Source organism: Sapajus apella, unplaced genomic scaffold (genome assembly GCF_009761245.1).
Source record: "Sapajus apella isolate SASKATOON/1434 unplaced genomic scaffold, GSC_monkey_1.0 scaffold2, whole genome shotgun sequence".
NCBI classification, from domain to species: domain Eukaryota; kingdom Metazoa; phylum Chordata; class Mammalia; order Primates; family Cebidae; genus Sapajus; species Sapajus apella.
In genome coordinates, this window is record NW_022436942.1 from 70,926,959 (window position 1) to 70,952,253 (window position 25,295).

General features: G+C 42.6%; 1 protein-coding gene across 5 annotated transcripts in view; it reads left to right on the forward strand.

Annotated features, from left to right (window-relative positions):
• The window catches only part of RPH3A (rabphilin 3A), a 342,156-nt gene that overhangs the window by 257,616 nt on the left and 59,245 nt on the right, over positions 1–25,295 (forward strand). For 4 of the 5 annotated variants that reach the window (XM_032240317.1, XM_032240332.1, XM_032240298.1 and 1 more), the window contains exons 3-4: positions 9,340–9,428; positions 18,958–18,969. In XM_032240317.1, the coding sequence (XP_032096208.1) occupies positions 9,358–9,428; positions 18,958–18,969 (83 nt within the window). In that variant the 5' untranslated portion in view covers positions 9,340–9,357. The remainder of the gene's footprint in view (positions 1–9,339; positions 9,429–18,957; positions 18,970–25,295) is intronic. The other variant, XM_032240323.1, reaches the window with a different exon arrangement.

The window sequence follows — 25,295 nt, forward strand, 5'->3', positions numbered from 1 at the left end:
CTCAGGAAATGGCAGGCATTTGATTCAAATTGGACTTGAATTTGGCTTCTCAATTTAACAAGAACCAAACAAACAAAAAAAAAGAGGGTGGGGAGGGGACATATTGGCTCATGGTAGCCAAAATGGCCACGATAAATTCAGGCATGGCTGGATCCAGCATTCCAACAGCATCACCAGGACTCAGACCATCTCCTAGCTCTGCTTTTATCCTTTGCCAGGCTTTTATTGGGTGTTGCAAAAGTGTCAATAGCAGGCACAGACTTCTGTTCTATCAGTTTAGCAGCCCCAATGGAAAGAGAATGTTTCTTTCCACATAGTTCCAGCAAAAGTCTTAGGGAAGGGCTTTATTGGGGCAGCTCGGGGCATGGACCTATCCTTGAACCAATCACAGCAGCCTAAAGGGTGTAATACACTGATGTGCTAGGTATGGGTCATTGGCCCACCTCCAAGGACTAGGGTTGAATAAGCCCCATCTGGACCACACAGATTGATACTGAGAGAGGATGTTTTCCCAAAAGAAAATTGGGGTGCCCTCACCCAACCAAAGGCTATCCAGATAAATGCTAGACAGGCAAAAACAAGATGTCTACCCTGGACATCCACTGCAGCATCTCATTCAGGCTTAAGAAAATACCTGGGATTTAGATCTTGGTTTCTCTCCCCAGCTCTATCTTCAAATAACACTAACAGTGTCCTCCCTGCCTGGTACTTGGAAAATACTTTAGATTACAAGGCCCCTTCACATGAATTAACTTATCGGCTTTTCCCAACAACCCTGCAAGGCAGGCATAAGAAGAATACTTTTTGTTTTTTGAGATGGAGTCTTACTCTGTCACCCAGGCTGGAGCGCAGTGGTGCAATCTTGGCTCACTGCAACCTCCACCTCCTGGGTCCAAGCAATTCTCATGCCTCAGCCTCCTGAGTAGCTGGGATTATAGGCATGCACCACCACGCCCAGCTAATTTTTTTGTATTCTTAGTAGAGGCAGGGTTTCACCGTATTGGCAAGGCTGGTGTCAAACTCCTAGCCTCAAGTGATCTGCCCACCTCAGCCTCCCAAAGTCTGGGATTACAGGCATGAGCCACCGTGCCTAGTCAAGAATAAGAATTTTTACATCCTCATTTTACAGATGCAGCCTAGAGTCATGCAGAGAAGAAAAAAGGGAGGTAGGATTGGATCCCAGTAGTCTGGGTCTGAAACCAGCAATTGTCTCACTGAAAGAGGTTGCTGCATCAGCCGGTTTTTGCTGTTTAACAAACCAACCCACAAAACAGTGGCTTAGAACAACAATCGTTTATTTACCTTATGATTCTCTGGGTTGGCAATTGGGCTGAGTTCAGCTGGGTGGTTCTCTGGTCTAGGCCAAACTTGGATGATCTTGGCTGGGCTTGTTCATGTGTCTGTGGTCATCCTGTACGTTACTTGGGACTGGCTAGTGTGTGACAGGGCAGCCACAGTACATTGGACAGCTGTGGCCTCCTGCCTGTGATTACTCATCCTCTAGCAGGCTAGCCTGGTTTCTCCTATGGTGATTGCAAAGTTGCTAAAAAGTAGCAAAAGAGGCCAGGCTCCAACGGGCTAGTATTTCCAAGCCTCTGAATGTATCACATTTTCTACTGTCCCGTTGGCCACAGAAAGTCTGAGAGCCAACTCAGATTCCATGGGTGAGAAATAGACTTGACCTCTGGATGGTAGGAGCTGAAAAGGAAAAGGATACAGAAAGGGAAGACATGGAGCTATTTTTTGTGATCAACTCACCTCGTCTGCAGTGAGCTTACCTCTCTATTTCCTGAGCTGGGGGAAAGGGCATGAGATGCACCTTTAGGGAGCAACGCTGGTGCAGGAAATTTGGAGCACTGTGAAAGCTATGGGAGCATTTAGTGCCTTTCCAATCCCATCATGTACGTTACGGTCCACTTTAGCTGCTGGAGAGAATGAACACTGATGGGTGATGATGGGGATTATGATAATAGTGACAAGAATTAATGTTTACTGAGCACATATTATGTTCCCAGTACCAGTTGACTTTCTTACCTTCATCTTCAAACCTCATTCTTCCCCCAAATCCAGGAGACAGTGTAATAGAGTAAGCATTCAGCCTGGCATCAGATCTTGTAGGTACAAATCCCAGATCTTCCAGTTACTAGCTGGGTAAGTAAGTCACTTGCCCTTTAAGCCTCAGTATCTACATCTGCAAAATGGAGATAATACTTGTACCTTCTTTTTTTTGTTGAGATGGAGTTTTGCTTTTGTTGCCTAAGCTGGAGTGCAATAATGCAATCTCGGCTCACTGCAACCTCCGCCTCCCGGGTTCAGGTGATTCTTCTGCCTCAGCCTCGTGAGTAACTGGGATTACAGGCATGTGCCACCATGCTCAGCTAATTTTATATTTTTAGTAGAGACGGGGTTTCTCCACATTGATCAGGCTGGTCTTGAACTCCTAACCTCAGGTGATCTGCCCACCTCGGCCTCTCAAAATGCTGGGATTACAGGCGTGAGCCACTGTGCCCAGCCAATACTTGTACCTTCCTTAATGGGTGTTTGGAAGAGTTAAATGAAGCCATCCATGGCAAACATTTAGCCCAGGGCCAGGCACACCCTAAGTAGCCATTACGATGAAGTAGGTAGTGTTGGGATGAACATACTCATTTTACCAATGAGGAAACAGACCCACAGACATTATGTATCTGCCCAAGGCCGTGCAGCTTGTAAATAGCAGAGCAGTGGAGGATGAACTCTGTGCCTACTTTAAAATCTGTAAAATGGGGACTGTCTTGTGGGGTTCTTTAAAGGCTCATGGCAGGCACCATCTTGCTATATGGCGATGGGAGAACCCTATGGAGGGGACAATGAATTTGCTTTGTTGTTTCAAGGCCAGGAACACAAAGTCACCTTTGTCTCTAGGACCTCCCAGGCCTGTCTCTGTCCTTGTCTCTGGCACCAACCAGCTTAGGATGGAAGGAGCCAAGCTCTCGTCATTTCAGCCTTAGCTGGCTTCAGGGAAGGCTGGGGGTGTCCCAGCTGGCTCTAGGAACAAGGAGAAGCCAACAGCAGCCTGAGCCGTCTGGATGTGACTGGATATGTAAGGACTGCTGGGGTCCCATGAGGGAAGGCAGGAATGACCAGGCTGGCAGGCAAGTGAAGGGGCACTCGGCTCCATCAAGCACAGTAGACAAAGCAGGAGATCACCGTCTTTCTGGTGTCCCAAGTGTCCTTGTCATAGTAAGGGTGTGTAGAAATCCTAACAGCCTGGAAAAGAGTCAAATCTGGATGCGTATTTGAGATGGAATAGAATATACTCAGCTTGCATCACTGTTCGGAGGCTTTCTGGGCCTCCTGCATCTCTCAGGCTGGAAGTGTACGTGGTCCTCAGGATCTGAACCCTCCCCTACCACCACTCTGATCTCAGCTCCCTCTTGCTCTCTTTACTCCAGCCACTCTGTCTTCCTTGCCATTTCGCCAATTTAACCAAGTACATACCTGCCCCAGGGCCTTTGCACTTACTTTTATCTCTGCCTGAAATGCTCTCCCCCAGATGACCATGTGGCTCAGTTTATTACCCACTTTGGGTCTTTGCTCAAATAGCATCTCTCAGTGAGGCTCCCTCTTACCACCTATTTAAAATCACACCCCCCCCCCACAGCCTGCCACCAATTCCCAATCACCCTTCCCTGTTTTATTTTTCTCTAAAGCACTCATCGCCAGCTGACACGTTTAATATTCAACTTGTTTGCTTATTGTCAGTCTTCCCTACTAGAAGGTATGTTCCATAAGGACAATTATTTTTGTCTTTGTTTGTTTTAATGTTGCATCCCCTGTGCCTAGAACAGTGTCTGGCACATAGTAATAGTAGATGTTCCATGAATATTTTTAAATTCTTCCAATTTCCCTAGAGAAGCTGGCAATCTGCATTTTAAATTCAACTCTGTGCTTTTAAGATAGTGATTTAATTTTACCCTTTAAAAAATCCTTTATGAGCCAAACCAAACATTTGCAGCCTGGATTCTGTTCGTGGACACTCCCCTTTCCCCCAGTTTGAGGCCCTTTGTTTAAGTGTGTTTCCCACCCCATCAGATAGTCGGAGTGAGTTTTTCCAGATACCTAACTGAGTAGTGATGTACTGCACTCAGAAAAAGGGAGGAGGGGCAAGGAGAGATTGAGAGATGCATCTGTCTGGGCATTGTCCAAACTTGTGGCTGCAGGTTCTGCTGCAAAGCATCTGGTTTAATTCCAAGACTGTTGGGACAGGGAGGCCAACTGTGGCATTGAACTCCATGCAGACAGCCGCAGCTCCCGTCGGTTCCCTGCAGTGCCCTGAAGTGCTGCATAAATCCCCTGCCAGCCCTGCCCTGCTGGGTCACGTTCAGACACCTGCCACAGCAGCTCAGAAACTCAATAGGCTGTGCATTGTTTTTTCCATTCAACTACAGCTAGCGGAAAACCTTGGAGATTCTGGGGAATGGAACTGCCATCCCTTAGCAAGCAATGCTAAAGACAGCGAGGGGAGAAGCAAGCAGAACCAATTTGGTGCATAATAGGTGCTCAAAAAATGTAAGTCATTATTGTTGAATCAAGTATAGAAGAAACAGGAAAAGGGAATTACCACTTTGCAAGTGTTTGCTGTGTGCTAGAGAATGTACCTGGTGTTTAAACTTCTCAGTGAGCCAAGCTTCTGCAGTGGTCCTAGAGCTGGAAATCGGTACCATTTATGTGACACGTACATTTATACTTTTGCTTCTGGTATCCGTGGTTGGTTTCCTTCTCCTGGTCCTCCCTGGGCCTCAGGCCTCCTCCTATGGTGATGATTTCTCTGTAGTGAGTGATGGGAAAGTGGGGAGTGGTTTGAGAATGTCCGAGGCTCACCACTAGACTTTCTCCATTTGCTGACTCACCCTCAACTCTTCATGAAGAGTTGGCCTTCATGAAGTATCATCTGCAGGCCCGTAGAAAAACATCTCAGGAGAACATTTTAGGATCACGCTCTATTGGATTAGAAAATGGCTAAGTGACCACCAGGGGTGATGTAATGAGCTTGTGGAGCAGAGCCATGCTTCCCCGAGATTCTCCAGTCTCCTCCTTCACAAGGTCAAGTTCCCTAGAAGCAGAACCTCAGATGTGCATTCTTGTACTAGTGATGGACTCAGGGGGTCCTCCAAGCAGGACAGGGCAACAGAGGAACCTCGGCGAGGGTGTGGCTTCACCTGAAGCCTGGCCTCAGCTCAGTCCTTGGGGAGGTCTGGAGTGTGATGGCAGCACAGAGCCATCTTGCCCTGGGGCAAGGGGGCTGTACTTTTCTACCCTTCTCTTATACATTAGCCATTGGCTTTGGGCTGCTCCCTGGTATCTCTGGGCAAAGCAGCTCCAGTTGGCTGAGGGCAATTCTCTGGAAAATGGTGCTGCTATGAGCCCTTTGAGGCTAACACTCCTAGAGGCTGGGATCGGGAGGGTGCACCAGCTGTAGGGGAATCCAGATGGGGGAATCAACAGTGACTGTTACGATGCACCCCCCCCACCTCCCAACTGCATCTCCACCTCCGTCCCAGATCTGCCAGTGGACACACACCCTCATTTCCCTGGGCCTGTTTCTCTAGTTGTTCAATTATCTTTGATCGCTTGAGCATTTTCCTCTTCTGGTCCAGGCCTGGTAGACTGGGGTAAGCACTAGATAAAGAGTCCAATCCTGGGTTGTTAAGTGCACTGAGAGCCCCAAGTGGCCAAGCTGAGATAACCGGGGCTGTGCAGGGTGGCTTCCAGCCTGGAGGGTTGGAGTGGGTGGTTTCCACTGGGTAGTCAGCCAGTGAGTTTAGGCTTTGCAGGTGGAGTTTTAGTGGGAAACACAACCCTGGTGTGCATGACTGAACATAAAAGAGTGTGAGCAGGCCAGATTCTGCCCTGAGGATGATGGAATTTGGAGATTAGAATTCCTGGGAGGCGATGATGTGCCTCCCTTACCCCAGACCTACCTTCCTCCCAGGGTCTCTAAGGGCCGTGTTTTCTCCCTGCTACAAAGCAGATGAAACCTTCAGTTGCAGGTTCAGTTTTCTGGACCAACAGCAGCCGAGGTAGCTCATTCCTGGGACTGAGCCTCTTTGCACCCAGCAGGGGTCAGGGGTTCTCAACTAGGGGGCTCCAGGGAAGCCTGCTCAGCTCTTGACACAGGCAATAATGAGACATTAAAGTTCTTTTTCAGCAAATTTCTTTTACAATAGGAGCTGTCTCTCTTTTCTGTTTTTGAAGTGGAAACAATGAAATGCCACATTAATCTGGGAAGATTATGTTAACCACGTGGGGGCAGATGAAATAGCTTTACTGTGAGGGACCTTCTCTGCTACGGGTCCAACCAGCACTCCCCTCTGGTTTCCCCGCACACAGAGATTAAATAATTACAAAGGAATCAGGACAGGAGAGGGAGGTCACTGTATGCTCACCTCCCAAGTTCTCATCTATTCAGTGTTACAGAAAACAAGACCTGCAGGGAAATCAGGACCCTCTAGACACGCTGATCTACTTTCCATTTGTTTTTAAAACAATTACTGCAATTTCCATGTGGTCTCTTTTCTCTTACTCCTGGCTGGACCTTCAGAGGGGTGGGGTCGGGGGCAGGTTTGGAGAGAAATGAAGCCTGGCTGAGTTCAGCTGGAGTGACAGTGTTCATGGCGACTCTTTCACACATTCAGCAAGTTTTCATTACATACCTTCTAGGTGCCAGGCACTATGCTAGTGCTGGAGATTAAGCAGTGAACAAAATGGAAAAAGTTCTGCGTGGCTTACATATTGGCAGGGGGATTCAAACTCTAAGCAAAGACATGAACATAAAAATAAACAACTAAAATGATAAGAGCTAGGAAGAAAAATGAGAGTAAAGGAGGCCAGAATGGAGAAACAAGAAGAAAAACTATTTTATTTATTTATTTAAAAAAAAATATATATATATATATATTTCATGTTAAGTTCCGGGGCACATGTGCAGAATGTGCAGATTTGTTACTCACATAAACGTGTGCCATGGTGGTTTGCTGCACCTGTTAACTCATCGCCTAGGTATTAAGCCCTGCATGCATTAGCTATCTGTCCTGATACTCTCCCTTCACCAACACCCCCGTAGGAGCTATTTTAAATTGGGTGGTCAGGGAGGCCCTCTTGGAGGAGGTGGCATTTAGGAACAAATCTATACAAAGGGAGAGAGTAATCTGGACAAGGATCTGCAGGAAGGCTTCTCGGTCGAGGGAAGAGCAAGCGGGAATGTGCTGAGGATGTTGAGGGAGCCGCAGGAAGGCCTTTGGGCCTGGGAAAGAGGGCATGAGAAGAGTGGGAGGAAGGAAGGAGACCACAGGGAGCCAGGCTGTGCTAAGGGGTTTAGATTTGAGTCTAGCAGCAATGGGGAGCCACTGAAGACTCTTGAGCAAAAGAGTGACATAACTGACTTGCTTTTTGTGGGGAAAAGGGAAGGACGTGAAGCATACACATCTTAAGAGCTTAGCTTGATGGCTTCTGCAGATGTCTATGCCTGATTAGTGACTACCCAGATCCAGATATGAAATATCTTCACCCCATGGAGGCCTCCCTCCCACCTCTTCTGAATCAATAGCCTCCCCTAAATAAGCAACTTATTTGCCTTGATTTCTGTCACTGCCAAATAGCTTTGTCGTTTCTTAACTCTATGTCAATATCATCCAACAGTGTGTTGCCTTTTGTTCCTGGCATCTTTCCCCAAACATGATGTCTATGGGTTCATCCAGGGCATTCTGGTACATGTACCATATCAGAAGCTTCTCTGTCATTGCTCACCGGCATTCCGCTGTACACATAAATCACAACAGCTGGATCTGCTCCCTGTTGGCGGGCATTTGGATGGCTTCCAGTTTTAAGCTATTATGAATAAAGCTGCTGTGGACATTCTTGTACATGTCTTAGAACCTAAGCACTTTTTTTCTTGAGTATATACCTGAGTAGAATTTCTGGGCCACAGGGTAGATGGACTTTTAGCTTAATAGATACTGCCAAACAGTTTTCCAAAGTGGTGGCACCATTTTTTTTTTCAGCTTTATTGAGCTATAACTCGCAGGTAATATAATTCACCCATTTAAATTGGACAATTCCATGGCTTTTAGTATTCTCACAAGAGTTGTGCATCCATCACCATAATCAACTTTAGAATACTTTCACTGCTCTTACAAAGAAGCCCTGCATCCCCAGCACCTCCCCGGCCTGGGCAACCATTGCTCTAATTTTTATCTTTTATAGATTTTCCTATTCTGTATACTGTATATAAGTGGAATACCACAATATATCACCTTTTGTGTCTGGCTTCTTCGACTTAGCACCATGCTTTCAAGGTTCACCTGCATCACAGCCTATGTCAATACTTCATCTGTTTCTATGGCAAAATAATGCTACATTGCATTGATGCACCACATTTTGTTGATCTGCTCATCAGTTGGTGAATACTGGGCTTTTTCTACTTTGTGGTTGTGAATAATGAATGAAAAGAGACAAGGGTAGGTGAAGAAAAACCAAGGAGGAGTCAATTGCATTAAGTCAGGCAGAGATAGTGGCAGTTTGGATCAGCATAGTAGCAATGCAGGCTGAAAGCAGTAGGCAGATCCTAAGTTTGTTGTAAAGGTCAAGCCAATACCATTTTCCGAAAGCTTGAATGTAGAGTATTTTTTTTTAAGACAAGGAGACATAGGCACAGGGAGGGGAATATCACATACCGGGGCCTATTGGGGGGTGGGCCCTTAGGGTTAGGGGAGGGATAGCGTTAGGAGAAATATCTAATGTAGATGGTGGGTGGATGGGTGCAGCAAATCACCATGGCACGTACATACCTATGTAAAAAACCTGCACATTCTGCACATGTATCCCAGACCTTGAAGTATAATAAAAGAAAGAGAGAGAGAGAGGAAGGAAGGGAAGGGGAGGGAAGGGGAGGAAAGGGAGGAAAGGGAGGAAAGGAAGGAAGGGTGGGAAGGGCAGGAAGGAAAGGCAGGGATGACTGTTAAGACAGCTAAGTCAGATAACTTGCTCGGCAGAAAGACCCTGGTTTCGAGTTAACTCTGACCCACACGTTGCTGGAAGTGCGGTGGCCTTTCCTCAACAGTGAATGGGAAGAACTTGGATTTAGGTGAGGGAGTTCTTCCCTCTGGTCCATGGGGTAGCTGTGACTTCCAGCAGGACAACTTCCCTCTTAGGGTCTCAGATTCCCCATCTGGAAAATGAAGACACTAGATTTAGTTCTCTTTCTTTATCTAACTGGGTGTGTGGCATAAAGCAGGGACTTGAGAACTAAGGAGTGGCTGAATGACAAGGTGATGTCCTCTCTGGGTTCATGTTTTCCAGGAGCACTAGACGTCTACCATGACTGACACCGTGTTCAGCAACAGTTCTAACCGTTGGATGTACCCCAGTGACCGGCCCCTTCAATCAAAGTAAGTTGCTGCATCTTCCTGGGAGTGGCTTCTTTTGAGTAGAGGTGTTGACAGTTCTACACTTGAAAAAAAAAAAAAAAAAAAAAGAAGGAATAGCTTCTTTCCCTAAGATAGGGGGAGAGGAACCTAAAGGGTTTTGTCATGAAACATCTCCCTTAGTTTGAATATTTTGCAAGGTTGGAAGAACAAGATTAAATTCTGAGTCTCATGCACCATAGAATAGGTGGCCTGGTGGACTGGAGAGAGAAATGACCTGGTGTTTAGACCCAGACTTGGGTTCTAGTTCTGGATATGAGCTAATTTACTGTGCTATGATAGGCAAATATCTTCCCCTCTCGGGCCCTTCGTTTCCTTATTGGTTAAATAAGGAAGTTGCACTAGATCAGAGATTACAAACTGGCAGACCGCAGGCTAACTCTGACTTGCAGAAGTGTGTTTAAAACAACAATAACAACAAAAAACAAACAAAGACTTTGGGGCCTGATCATGTAAAAACTGGGAGACTTCACATGAAAGTCCGGATTTCTGCCATGTCTTCAAAAGATCAGAAGACCTGAAAACACTGGACAACAATTTTACCAACAGTTCAGCAGAAGTCACATAGCAGCTGATATCTTTGGACTGGCAAGAGCTCTCAGTTTTCCACAGTCCCCATCATTTCTTGTTGGTCTCTAATCCTGGCCCACTGTGGACAGGTCTGTTACCCACCCATCCCACTTCATCTCCCTGGAATAGATGGCCTCTGAGTTTCCTTAACTGTGAACTTCTGGGGATCTTATATTAGACGGTATTTTAGGGTCAGTTTAAGAGTTTAAATTCTGGGTAGGACAGTTGAGGATATGGTTATTTTCGTAAAAAGAATAGATGTCAGGGTGTAGTTGTTGTGGCCCAAAGAATGTAGAAAGATTTTTTTTTGGGGGGGACAGGGTCTTGCTCCATTGCCCAGGCTGAAGTGCAGCGATGCAATCATAACTCATTGCAGCCTTGACCTCCTGAGCTCAAACAATCCTCTTGTCTCAGCCTCCTGAGTAGCTTGGACTACAGGAATGCACCACCATGCCTGGCTAATTTTAAATTTTTTTTGTAGAGATAGGGTCTTGCTATGTTGACCAGGCTGGTCTCAGACTCCTGGGCTCAAGTGATCCTTCCGTCTTGGCCTTCCAAAGTGCTGGGATTACAGGTGCAAGCCACTGCCTCCAGCCTACAAAGGCTCTTTGGCAAAGATTTTTCCTTATTGGAGAGCAGTGTTTCTCTAAACTTGGTCATTTGAGTACCACTTTTATAATTTTTAATTTATCTATGAAATATCATTATTGTTATTATTTCTTAATTGGCTACTTACAAAATGTAAACACTTCTATTTAACAAGAACATTTTTTATCACAAATGGATGTAAGTGGATAATTAGTTCATGCTTTCTATGAACAAAGGTAACCATGAAGATAAATAATTAAAAGAAACAATGTTATTACAGTCTAGCTATAAACTGTAGCCTCACAGAGGCTCTGAGCCTGAGACTTGCTTTCCACTTAAAAAGGCAGCCAGCAAGTAGTAGAGAAGTGTTAAAGTCATGTAAGAACCCATCTGAGACGTTCTCCTTGAAGTACATAAGGTTGGAAAGGAGATTGAAATGAGAATGTCTTTCTTATTAATTATTTAATATTGCCCTTTTATTTACTATCTGATTAATCTCTGTTCTAATTTCTATTAAATAATCCTTTCCCGTTTTCTTAAGCTTATTCTGTTACTCTCTAAATACTTAGGTTATATATTTACCTCAATATAAAACTTCCCTCTTTTCTAATATTAGTGATTTTAAATGTGATACACAAAGTACCACATTCAAATGATCTGACAAACTTCAACATAGTTTCATTGTTTCTCATTTTTATGTATTTTAAATTTATCTTATGATTTCTACTTTAACTCAAGAGTGATTTAGAGGTATATTTAAAAATTTCTAAATGTTTGAGGATTCTTAATTTGTTACTTTTTGTGTTATTAATCTCGAGTTTAATGGCATTTTTTTGAGAATACAACTTATATGATGCTTAGTATTTGAAACGTGTTAAGATTTGGCTTATAGCTAGATCTTAGGATACACTCAAATACGTAAGAAAAAATGTGTCTTCTATAATTATTGTTTGTAAAGTCACTCACATATCAAAATGAGATTATTAATTGTGTTCATAACATTTGTTCACATTCACTGCTTTTTAGTCTACTTGTATTATGTTGAAATCTCCTTCAATCACCATGGATCTGCCAATTTCTCCTTGCGGTTCTATGAGATGGCTATGGATTTGTAGTTGATCTATATTACTGAAAAACTGAACCTTTTATCATTACGTAATGTCTCTCTTTATCTCTAATAATGATTTTTTGTCCCAAACTCCCTTTCGCGATTTTAAAAAACATCAGCTTTCTTTAGCTAGTAGTTTTTTTTTTTATCCTTTTAAATTTTTAATCTTTTAGTCCTCTTACATTTCAGGTAAGAGAATGTAAAGGGTATTTTTAGCCAGATTTTGTTTCTTTTCTTGTTGTTTAATTCAGAGTGGTAATCTTTGTCTTTTAGGTGATGATTTTAATCCATTTACAGATAATATAATTATCAGTAAACTCTTTCTGTAAAGGACCAAATAGTAAATGTTTCAGGCTTTTCTGGCCGTGTAGTCTCCATTGCAGCCACTCCACTTTCACTGCTCTAGTACGAGATCAGCCATAGGCAATGTGCACATGAATGGGCATGGCATGTTTTTTTTTATATGAATAAAACAGGCGGCTGACTGTATTTGGCCTGTAGGCTATAGTTTGCTGATCTATTATATCGTTTAACTTTTCTACTGTCTTGCGGTTGTTGTCTCTTTTTCTGTAGTTCTTTTGTTTCTCTCCTTGTCTTTTATTTTTATTAATTGGTTAATTGGGCTTTGGGCTTTACAAATTCTATTTTTCTCTTTATTGGTTTTGAAGTCATAGGGTTCATTCCTATGATTTCCATGGCTATCCTTAAAATGTTACCATTCATAACTAATCATATCTGGAGTTACTCATTGTCTCAACATCTTCCTCTAGACAGCACAAGGTGCTTAAAACACTCTAACAATATTTTAATTCCAACCCTCCCTACCTACATGCTACTCTTCTCTAGTATCTTAGTTTAATCCTTTATTTAACTCCATATTCCGAATATGGAGTTAAATAAATATTGTCCATATTTTCTTTAACTCCATATTCTGGATATGAGCTAGTTTACTGCGTGATGTATTAGACATTATTATTGTATACTGGAATTTAAAAAAAAATTGCCTGTCTTCTAGTTTCTTGGTTAAATGTTCAAATCTTCCTGGATCTTGGTCCTTCTTGGGGCCACTTTACTTATTCCTGAAGTATAGCTTTTCATTTGGTAAAGTTCTGTTGGTAAGCTCTCTCAGACTGTGTGTATCTCAAAACATCGATTTATCTCTTGTTATTGAAGGTTACATCATTCTAGGTGGACTTTGAAGGAATGGTTGTGCTTTCAAATGTCTGTTAAGAGTCTTAAGTCAATAAATTGCCTTTCCTTTGTAGATGATTTTTCCCTCCATGTAAGCCTGTCTTTTTGATGTTCTGTAGTGCGATGTGCTTAAGTGTGTATTTCTTGTTTTTTTTTTTCTATTTGGTGCATGTTGTGCTTCCTCAAACAATGGATTCATGTTTTTCGGCATGAAAATTCTAGAAATTTTCTAGTTCTAGAAAATTGTCAGCATTATCTCTTGAAATTTTTTTTTTCTTCGGTTCTCCCTATTTTCCCTAACTGGAATCAGTTAGATAAATATTAGACCTCCATGTTGCTTATTCAAGTCAGGGTCTTGCTCTGTCTGTTCTCTCTTTTATATTTCAAATTGCTTTACCTCTCTGCTGCATTTTGGGTAATCTCTTCACACCTTCCATCCTGGTATACTCTGTCTTAGAGCATATTAATTTGCTATTAAACCACCCATTGCATTTTAGAATTTAGTAGTTACATGTTTAATTTCTAAAAATTATTTTTCATTCTTTTTAGTATCTTCCTGACCATTTTTAAATATTTTGCCCCTTGCTTGTTTTTTAATCCACATTGTATTTCTTTAAATATTTCATGTGTAGTAACTTCACATTCTGTATTCAATAATTATTATACCTGAATCAGTGGTATGCTGGGTATGCACCATAAAAGCTCATTGGAATGGATGTTAAATTTTCAGGAATTTTGTAAGCCAGTTAATAAACTTGGCCATTGTTAAAAAATTGTTATAATTTTAAATTATAATTCAATTATAACTTATTCCTGGCCAGGAACTGTGGCTCACACCTATAATCCCAGCATTTTGGGAGGCCAAGATGGGAGGATCACTTGAGACCAGCCTGGCCAACAGAGTGAGATTCCATGTCTACCACAAATTAAAAATTAGCCAGATGCAGTGGTGCATGCCTGTGGTCTTAGCTACTCGGGATGCTGAAACAGGAGAATTGCTTAAACCCAGGAGTTCAAGGCTGCAGTGAGCTATGATTATGCCACTGCATGCCAGCTTGGGTGACAGAGAGAGACCCTTTCTCTAAAATGAATAATAAAGTTATATTTATAATTAAATCATATTACACGCAATCATGATAAATATTCAAAATTAATCATGTTTCAATTATTTTATTAGGTTTTTTTTTTTTTCTGAGATGGAAGTGCTGTGGCACAGTCTCGGCTCACTGCAACTTTCACTTCCCAGGTTCAAGTGATTCTTGTGCCTCAGCCTCCCCAGTAGCTGGGATTACAGGCATGTACCACCACACCTGGCTAATTTTTATATTTTTAGTAAAGACAGGATTTCGCTATGTTGACCAGGCTGGTCTTGAACTCCTAACCTCAGGTGATCTGCCTGCCTCAGCCTCCCAAAGCACTGGGATTACAGGTGTGAGCCACCACGCTGGACCTGTTTTACTACATTTTGATATTCTCTGCTATTTATGTCTACTATGCCTGTAAGGTAGAAATACTATATAAAGGTATGCTGCTGCATGTTTATTCCCAGCTCTTCATTTAGTCACATCACGTTGGCATTTGACATCGGCCTCCATGGGGCTCTTTCCCCAGAGATTCAGTTGTTAAACATTTGCCAGCACCCGACTGCCTGAAGCCCCTGACTGTCTAAGTCTGTTGTCATTCCTGCAGATTTTCACTCATAATTACTTGCTCTTTGAATGCTCAGACTGTGAGAATCCTAGGGACCTGCCTTGGGAACATTTTTCTTCAGAGATATTTACACTTGCTTCTGCCAGGAGGGAGATGTTCTGCTCGTCCAGAAACACTTTGGCTCCCTTTGAGGGTCCTCGCTCCATGTGGGGGTCTCCAATTCGGCTTCCCTGCCCTGTCTGGAGCTTTGCTTCGGCCCCTGGAGTGTAATGTTGGTATTTGCATTGGTTTATTGCTCACAGCTCCCTGTTCTGGATTCACTTTGCTGGATTTCCTTTTTAAAAATTGCTTATAAAGGTATAATTAATGTACCTTCAGTAGTATAACATTAGGGTAATTTAAATCATAATTTTATAATTATATATATATATATATTTTAGAGATAGTGTCTCACTCTGTTGCATAAGCAGGAGTGCAATGGCACAACCATAGCTCACTGTAGCTTCGACCACCCAGGCTCAAGTGATCCTCCCATCTTGGGCTTCCTGAGAATCTGGGACTGTGGGTGCACATCACTGCACCTGAATAATTTGTTGTTGTTGTTGTTGTTGTTTTTAAGTAGAAATGGGGTCTTGCTATGTTGCCTAGGCGGGTCTCAAACTCTTGGCCATAAATGGTCTTCCAGCCTTGGCCTCCCAAAATGCTGGAATTACTGGCATGACCCACCATGCCCAGCCACAGTTTGATAATTTTAAACATGTATATACCCATGAAACCATCACAGTTATCAAGATAATGAACATACCTCTCACTCCGCAAAACTTCCTCGTTACCGTTCATAGTTCCTCCTTAACCCTCCCTCTCCCCACCCATTCCCAAGTCGTCATCACTATTTAGCTATAAATTTGTTTGCATTTTCTGGAACTTCATATAAATGGAATCATCCAGTGTATACCTTTTTTGCAAGGGAGCTATCTGTCTTCTTTCGTTCAGTGTAATTATTTTGAGATCCAATCATATTGTTTTGTATATCAATTGTTTGTTCCTTTAAATTTCGGAATAGTATTTCATTATGTGAATATGCCACAGCTCATTGACCCATTCATCCATTGATGGATAGTGGGTTTGGGCTAGTACAAATAAAACTTTGTATTGACACATAGTTTTATTTCTTTGGGGTGCTTACCTAAGAGTGGAGTGTTTCAGTCACACGATAGATGCTGGTTTAACTTTTTAAGAAACTGTGAACTTTTTCAAGTCGGTTGTATCATTTAAAATTTCCACCAGAAGTGGATGAGAGTTCCAGCTTCTCTACCACCTCAGCAGCACTTGGTATGAGCAGTCTTTTTAATTTTAACCTTCTTGATGTGTGTATAGTGGTATTTCATTGTGCTTTTAATTTGCATTTCCCTGATAATTAATGGTGTTAGACATACTGAGACTGGGTTCCCAGGCATGGGAGAGGCTCAACTCCCTGATAGGATGTGTTCTTCCAGGCTCTTGGGTGAGTTCTCACTCACCCAAGAATGGGGGAGAGGGCTCCGCCCGGTGTGATAAGCCCCTAAGTAAATATTGGACCCCAAAGAGTTTTGCAGAAAGTGATTTATTTAGGCAGAGAAAGAGAAAAAGCAGAAAGAAATAGAGAGAGAGCAGCTTGCACAATGTCATGGAAGGGGATCCAGAAATGGAATCTGCACTGATGTGGGGGAAGGGGACTTTTCACCTGGGAGTAATTCCCAGCCCATTCAGATTTTCTGTTCTGTGAAAGGAGTTCCTTTAAACTTCCCCTGAAGTGATTGATCTTTGATCCCCACCCCCCACCCCCCATGCGTGAGAAAGTTAAAGACCTCTAAGCTCCTGGATGGAGACTTGGGTGGAGGTATGGCGCTGGGAAGTTCTTGCCTTTGAAACTACGCCCCCTTGTGGACCTGGGAAGAGAATACATTCCCTCAATACTCATAAAAATTTTTCCATTCATATAACTCTTTGTTGAAGTATCTTTTCAAATCTTTTGTCAATTTTTAGAATCAGGTAATTCATTTTCTTGTTATTAAGTTTTACACATTCCCTTATATTATAGATAAAATCCCCTGCGTATATACATGTTGCAAATACTCTCACCAAGTCTATAACTTACCTTTCCTTTCAATACAGAGTCTTTTGAGGAGAAAACTTTTTTTTTCTTTTTCTTTTTCTGAAATGGAGTCTCACTCTGTTGCCCAGGCTGGAGTGCAGTGGCATGATCTCAGCTCAATGCAACCTCTACCTCCTTGATTCAAGCAATTCTCCTGCCTCAGCCTTCTAAGTAGTTAGGATTACAGGTGTGTGCCACCATGCCTGGCTAATTTATTTTTGTGTTTTTAGTAGAGATGGGGTTTTACCATGTTGGCCAGGCTGGTCTTGAACTCCTGGCCTCGTGATCCGCCCACCTCAGCCTCCCAAAGTGGTGGGATTGCAGGCATGAGCCACCAAGCCTGGCCAAGGAGAAAAAGTTTTTTATTTGAGGTCTATTTGGTTGATTTGTTTTGAAAGGGAGAGGGATCTTGGAGAATTTCCTGACTTCCTAGAAATCCCAAAGCTGCATTTTTAAAAGTTTGCTTTAATTTTTCTAGGATCTAATTATATATTGGTGAAGGGTCTTTTTGAATATTTAGTCCACCCATATCCTCCAAAGCAAATGTTTCATGTCTGTCTACTACTTCTATCTAATATCTCCTTCAGTTCTACAAGCTTTACAGTTTTGAAGATACTATTGAACTCTGTTGCTTTCATTTTTCATAGGAAATTGCTAGTTTCCAAAGCCCTTTTCATGATGTCTTCTTGGAGCCAAACTTATTTTGCAGAGAATATTTCCTCAGCCAAAAAGTGTGTCTCTGTAAGATGAACAGTTGCCTGAAGGGTGGATGGAGTAAAATATTTATTTTATTTAAGAAATGTCAGTTAATTAAAATCCCATCCATCAGAGTTTACATTAGTCAATATGAAGCCAAACAATTTGCCTTACAATTAAATTAAAATTATCCAAACAGTCTGGACCCCATTTTATTAAAGTGCTCCTGGGCTCCCATGAAACCTCTTGGCATTCTGAACCCATCTGGCTGGCTTGATTGCTGCTGCCTTTTCTTCAGATATTAAAAGTATTTTCCAATAAATGCTAATGGGTGAATTACAGTCATCACACATGCTAGCTAGTCTGCTGCAGTGGTGGTGAACTAATGCAGACACTTATAATTTCTTTCTCCAGTAAATTAACAAATCTAGTCTTAATCAACTGCTGGCTAGCCAGATACACTTCCTGCTTTTGTTATTTTCAAATGTCTTCCTTTTTCACCCTCCTTGAATTTAATGATTACGTTTGAAACCAACAACTAGGCAATTTGAGAAAAACGAATGCACCTGCTCCTTGCTTGATTAGGGCAATGATTCAGTTCTTCATGTTAAGAATGCATGGGGAGGGCCTGGCATGGTGGCTCACACCTGTACTACCAGCACTTTGGGAGGCCAGGGCGAGTGGATCACAAGATCAGGAGTTCAAGACTAGCGTGGCCAACAGGATGAAATGCCGTCTTTGCTAAAAATACAAAAAATTAGCCAGGCATGATGGTGGGCACCTGTAATCCCAGTTACTCCAGGGGCTAAAGCAGAGAATTGCTTGAACCCAGGAGGTGGAAGTTGCAGTGAGCAGTGAGCCAAGATTGTACCTCTGCACTCCAGCCTGGGTAACAAAGTGAGACTCTGCCTAAAAAAAAAAAAAAAAAAAAAAAAAAAAAAAAGAATACATGGGGAGAAATGCTGGTCTTTCACAGTTGACACTTCTGCTTACCATTCAAGTCTTCAAGCGAGAGAGTGCCAGACATGAGAGGTGGAAACTGAGGCACAAAGAGAAGACATGACCTGCCTTTGGTTGCATGCCTCATAAATGGAGATGCTGGCCTCCTGTCTAGAGTGGAAGAACTTGCTTCCCTCAACTGAGGCACTGCTAGATCTACTGTTCAGGGCTCATTGCTCTACCTGGTATGGTCCTTGTCCCCCGGTGTTTGAAATAACAGAAACCAAGGATAATTATGGCCATGAGATCATTCAGTGATTTCTTCTCAGTGCCACAAAACCATTATTCAAACACATAAATGATCAGCTCAGTTAATTAATAAGCCAAACTGGCTGGTCACTTTAATCAAAGATGGGGGTTTCATATCCATCCCTAAGTTGAAGCAGCCTTGTTTTAGATACGCTGAAATAAGGTACTAATGGCTGAAACAAAATGGAAGTAGGTCATCATAGTTCAAACTACGTGAACATTGCATCCAGACAGTGTTGATATTCTTATGATTTCTTACCTAACTTTATTCATTTCTTTCTTTCTCTCCTTTCTCTGCCTTCCTTCAGTGAGAAAGAACAGTGAGTATTTTATAATACTTCTGTTTTCCTACAAACTGTATTTTATCTCTTTTTCTGATCAAGGTAGCTTGCCCCTGAAGAGAGATGGTTAAAAAAGGAACTAGCAAATTTTAAATATCTTTTTAAAAAGCTAAGTTATAAAAAACACCCACACCCATCTTAAGAAAAAAAAATTTATAAAATAAAGAAAACCTCATACCAAACTTGATAAAAGGATGGAAGGTGTTTCTTAAGTGAGCCCTGAATTCTTGTTAGTGATTTGCAGGATTTCAGCACATTTATTGACCACTCAGTGCTCCTGTTTCTGCGGCATTTTGCTGGGGAACACTGTTCTGTGATGAGGAAAATGTTAACTCTAATAACTGCTATCATTAATAAAAGATGACGAGGAACAGGGCAGGGCTGTGGACTGTTATGTGCTGTACATTGGGTCTTTGTCACCTCATCAGATGTCATCTTGATTTCCCAGAAAACACCTTTGACGCAGAGGCCCTATCTTTTCTCACAACTTTTGCATTTTTAATTGGATTCATTTCCTAAATATGCATGACAGATTGGATGCCAGGTCCAATAACTGGGCAGCCAGACTGAAAAGCAGCATCTTCAGTTGGGTGCACACATTCAGAAACTATGGAAAGTCATTTTTACCTCCCCTCCCTGCAATCGTGGACCCTGGGACTCACGGTCCATGTGGCTTGGGACACAGCCCTTCACCTCCTTGAGCCTTGGTTATCTTGTTTGTAAAATAGGCACAATAATCCTGTCCCTCCATCCTCACTGGCTGATGGTCAGATCAAATGAGATGTGCAGGAAAGCTTTATCAACTGTAAAGCTTAATCAAGCAAAATGAGATGAAGTTATGAATAACAACCTTGCCTTACCCTTATGTTTATATAGAGGGATCTTGTACAATTTTTTTCAGCTTTTTTTTGGACCCAAATAACCACATTATCGGGGCTAGAATGCTCTAAAGATTTAGTTAACACAGCTAATACTTAGGAGACCCAGAAAAATTCTTCTTCCTACCCCGTGCCTCAGTTTCTTCATCTGTCAAATGGGAGCTTTGAACAGGCTGACTTGTAAAGACTATTTGAATACAAGTTCTGTTGTTGGCTGGTAGGACCCTGGACAGGGAAGATCTGTATTCTATGAAATCATGAATATATTATTCAGACATGCTGGAGAGAGATGCTGAGTCCTTGTCAGATTACAAATATGAACATCACAAGAGAGAAGTTCATGACTCCAGAGAGAGGATCTCAAGGCTCTTAGAGGCATCATGAATGCTGCAGGTTGAAAGGTAGCATGTTCATCCTCTTCCCCTCTGTCCTTCATCCCCAGGCTCCTCCCGTCCCTCCCTCCCTTTCTTCCTCCCTTCCTCTATTGTAAACACTCATAACAAGTACCTACTAAATACCAAGCACCATGCTAAGCACCAGGGATGCACAGTTAGCCACATATAAAGATATGTCTAGTGGAATCTACAAACAAATCAAGGGCCAGTCACCAACAAATGTACTCCAGTATGTACAGAGCTATAATCAGAGAATCACAGTAGACTGTGGAGCACAAAGATAGCCACCTACCTCAGACTTGAGGGTGATGATGGAGAGCTTCCTGGAAGAAGCAATGTGTAAGCTAAGACCAGGAGAGGGAGGATTGCTAAGTGGGGAAGACAGAGGAGCTCCCAGTGGGGGACACAGCATCTGCCAAGCCCAACTGTGAGAGAGAGCATGGGATTTTATAAGAACAGAATGGAATGCAGTCTGGCTAAAAAGATTAGCGGAAGCCCCAGGTCCCCTTGGCATTCTGAGGATGTGCCAAGGAACCCACAGCATCCCTTCTGCACCCCATTAGTCTGGCTGGGGTAAATTTCATCCAAAGGGGTCTTTACACCAGCTGGGCACATGCAAATGTCCCGTGGTGTGGCTGCCCCTCCTTTTCTTCAGGATTCATTAAAATCCCATTCACTGTGCTATAAAGAGACTTCCTGCAGACACCTGCCCATGTTGGCATCCAAGGGGAAGGGAGGGGGAGAGGAAGAAAGGAAAGAAAAAGGATTAATTTTCTGCACACCTCTGCTGTTGAATGCTTCAGAGCCTTCATGCCCTGATAGCACTTCCATCATCCCACTCCTTTGGGGAGTTATAATTTATTAATAGAGACATCTGGCGGGTATTTATTACGTGACTATTGTGTGTATGCAATGAAGAATCAAGGTGGGAGGCAGGAAGGATATGGGAGGCTGCCCTTTGCAGTATTTCAGGGGGAAACATCTGTGGGGCTTCCACCTGGAAGCTGATTTCCTTTTGTCTCAGGGGCTGCTGATGCTGGCCTTGGCGGGTGGCTTCATTCTGATTCCCTCGTAGTGCACCTGAGCAGGTGCCTTTGGTTAGCAGATGAAGCCCATCAAGAAGGCCAGTTCCTCAAGTCCTGGACCACCCTCTCTCCACTCATGATTCTTAGCAACTCCCTTTTTCCCTTGTGAGTCTCAGGCATCTTTGAATTTTTCTTAGCAACAAAACTCTTTCTTTGAATAATATTTTATTCAGAAGCTAAATATTTGAGACAGATAAGAGTGGAGCTGGATAAAGACCTTTAACAGCTGAAAGCATTGAAAATAACATGGTAAACATTATACAACTGCAATTTAACATAATGCTAAACTGTAAAATAAGTGTAGGAAGCCTAACAAGTTTCACTCTTTTTTTTTTTTGCCATGCTGAATAATGCATCAGTTAGCTTTTGCTACGTAACAAACGATCTTAAAACTCAGTGGCTTAGAACAGTTACTTGTTGTCAGGGATCTGGGCTTGGTGAATGGCTCCATGGACCTTGGCTAGGCTCGTTTGTGCAAATTTCTGCAAAGAGCTCAGAAATCTGTATTCTGGCTAGCTCACCAAGTGAATCTTAGTCATGCTAAAGTTTGAGGGTTGGCTGATCTAGGGTGGCTGTGGCTGAAATGATGCATTTCTTTTCCACACGCCTCACCCTCCAATAGGCCTATCCTGGGTCTTCTCACGGCGATGGCAGGGTATAAGAGTAAACAGAAACACAAAAGGCCTTTGGAGGTCTTGCCTCTGGACCGGTGCACCATCACTACCCTGCATTTTGTTGTCCACAGCAAGTCCTAAGTTTGGGCTAGACTGAAGGAGTAGGAAAGTAGACTCTGGGGGCAGGCATGTGGCTCACACCTGGAATCCCAGCACTTTGGGAGGCCAAGGCGGGCAGATCACTTGAGGTCAGGAATTCAAGACCAGCCTGGCCAACAAGGTGAAACCTCTTCTCTACTAAAAATACAAAAAATTAGCTGGGTGTGGTGGCAGGTGCCTGTAGTCCCAGCTATTCAGGAGGCTAAGGTAGGAGAACTGCTTGAACCCAGGAGGTAGAGGTTGCAGGGAGCCAAGATTGTGCCACTGCACTCCAGCCTGGGAGACTGAGTGAGATACCATCTCAAAAAAAAGAAAAAGAAAAAACAAGGAAAGTAGACTCTGACTCTTTGGTGATCAACTAAAACATCAAATATTAATTTATTTCCCAATGTTTATCTCTTTTTTCTTTCTAAAATTTTTAATTTTTAATTGGCCTAAAATAGTTTACATATTTTTGGGGTACATGTGATATTTTGGTACCTATATACAATGTGAAATGATCAAATCAGGGTAATTGAAATACCCATCACCTCAAACACATATTTATGTTGAGAACATTTTAATTCTAATCTCCTAGTTATTTTGAAGTATACAATAAGTTATTGTTAACTATAGTCATCCTATTTATTGTGCTACCAAATATTAGCTCTTATTCCTTCTATCTACCTGTATTTTTGGACCCATTAACCATCCCGACTTTATTCCTTCCTCCCCTGGAAATGCAAATTCTCAAGTCCCACCCCAGATCTTCTGAACCCAAATTTCTGCAAAGGGCCCAGAAATCTGTATTCTGGCTAGCTCACCAAGTGAATCTTAGTCACACTAAAGTTTGAGAAATGATGAACTCCATCACAGGCCACCCCACCGGTTTGCACCATCTTTTCCCAGTAAAAGTGTTTAGGTTCTAGAGTGGGCAAAAAATGCCTTATAAAATGATAAAGGGTGTATTTTGGGTAGGGACACACAACCAATTTCCTGCTTCCACCTCAAAGGCAGCTCTGAGCATTTCTTCCCACAGTCAGGACAGGGCACATTGGTCTTTGCAGGTTAGCCAATAGTAGACAGTCCCTAGAGAGCCCCCAAGTTCTTCATCATCTGGGGGAAATGTGCTTGTTTCCGTTCCCATTCACATCACACACACCATGTACATTTTAAGTCAGTCATGGGCTCTTGGTGTCTCTATAGTTTACATTTCCCTAATTAGACAAATCTACTGTAATCCTCAGAATGAAGCCGAGGTAAGCCTCGTGTGGTGACATACACCTGCAGTCCCAGCTACTTGGAAGGCTAAGGTGGGAGGATTGCTTAAGCCCAGGAGCTCAAATCTAGCCTGGGCAACAAAGCAAGACCTTGTCTCTTTAAAAAAAAAAAAAAAAAAAAAAAAAGCCCCATTGAAAAAAATATAAAAACAAAAAAGATATTTGGAACCAACAGTCAAAAGTTCCTTAGATTAAAGCTTCCTCTAAACTCAAGAGCCACAGATCATTAAGATGAGGGGGGTAGGGGGTCTGGAAGAGTTGACCGTGGCCTGGGAGAAAGAAAATGAGATTGAACAATCTGGCTACCTTTCAGAAGAGCAGGATAGCATGGTGGTTCAGAGCACAGGCCTTCCCTCCCAGGATTGGCTTTGCTACAAGCTGTGTGACCTTAGGCAAGTGATTAACCTCTCTGAACCTTGGTATGCTCAAGAGGAGAATAATGTTTACCTCATAAGACATTTCAAAAATTCAACAAGACAGTAAATGTAAACTGTATGGCATAAAATTATTCTTAACTCCATTTGAAAGATGAAAAAATTAGAGTCCAGGGAGATGAAATACTTTCCCCAAAGTCACACAGTGCCAGGGTTTGAATGCAGATTGGTCTGAATCTAAAGCTCAAGTGTGTGTGTGTGTGTGTGTTTTTTTTTTTTTTTGTTTCCTAACATCTCAGTAGATTCTGGTATGGCATTAGTGCATCCAGATCGAGAAAGGAAATCTGGGAGCTACAGGAAGGATTGGTCCAGGAAGGATATTTCTGAAAGTTCTTTTTCTCCAGCATTCATTCCTGCCACTTAAAGTCAGCTAAGTTAGTTGGTCTGTCTCTCCTCTCTCTGTTTGTCTGTCTCTCCGTCTCTCTCTCCTGAATAGCTAAATCAGCTAGGCTCATGTTTGTGCAGATGGGCAAGGAATTGATCTGGATACTCCTACCACCATGGCTTTAAGGTGTCAGAGATTCCTGATTTCAAACGTAGTCCGTGATCCAGGCTGCATGCTTTGTTTCATTCCACTGGTTTCTTCCTACCTCTGGGTCGGTGATTCATTGTCTTCCTTACTCCTGAGCAAAACATTCTATTCATTCATTCTTTCTTTCCTTCAGATTCAGTGCCCACTATATGTACAGTACTATTAGGTAATTTTTCACCAAATTCCCACTGTGGCAAGGATTTGGGACATAGTTTTATTCCAAAAAATTTAATAATAATTTTTCACTGAATTCCCACTGTGGCAAGGATTTGGGACCCAGTTTCATACCAAAAATATTTAATAATAGTAAGAAAAAGAAAACACAAGTTCACCTTTTTTAAGCATTTACCAAGTCCTAGGATCAGCGCTAAGCACTTCCTATACATGATGTAGTTGACCTTCATAGGAGCTTGATGAGCTCACTCGTAAGTTTTCCCTTTAACAGATGAGGAAAGTAAGTCTCAGAGATGCTACGTAACTTGTGCCTAAGGTTGCACATCCAGGCCAGGCAGTGCCGGAAAAGGAATCAGAGCTATGTGACTCTAAAGCCTACTCCTGTACCCCTGTCTTAGGTTACCGTATCTTCATAGCAGCCAGCACTGTCACTGTAGGTAGCCATCAGTTCTGCTTAGGCTGAAGGGCTACGCTGTCAGCAGCCAGCTAATGAGTGATTATGAAAATGCCAGCACTCACATGGAGAGGCAGTCCCACGAAACGGTGGAGCACATCTCAGTTTGCTTGCAAAGTTCCTGGTGCAATTCATCCCTCGCTAAAACGTTAGGCATCCTGGTAGATTAAGAGGAGAGTCACAATAGCAGGGCTGCTGTTACCTGGGCACTTGGCATGCACTTTCACATTTAATCTTGTCAAGGGCCTGTGATGCATGCCCTATTAACGTTCCTAATTAACAGACCAGGAAACTGAGGTTCAGAGCAGGTCAGAGGCCCAG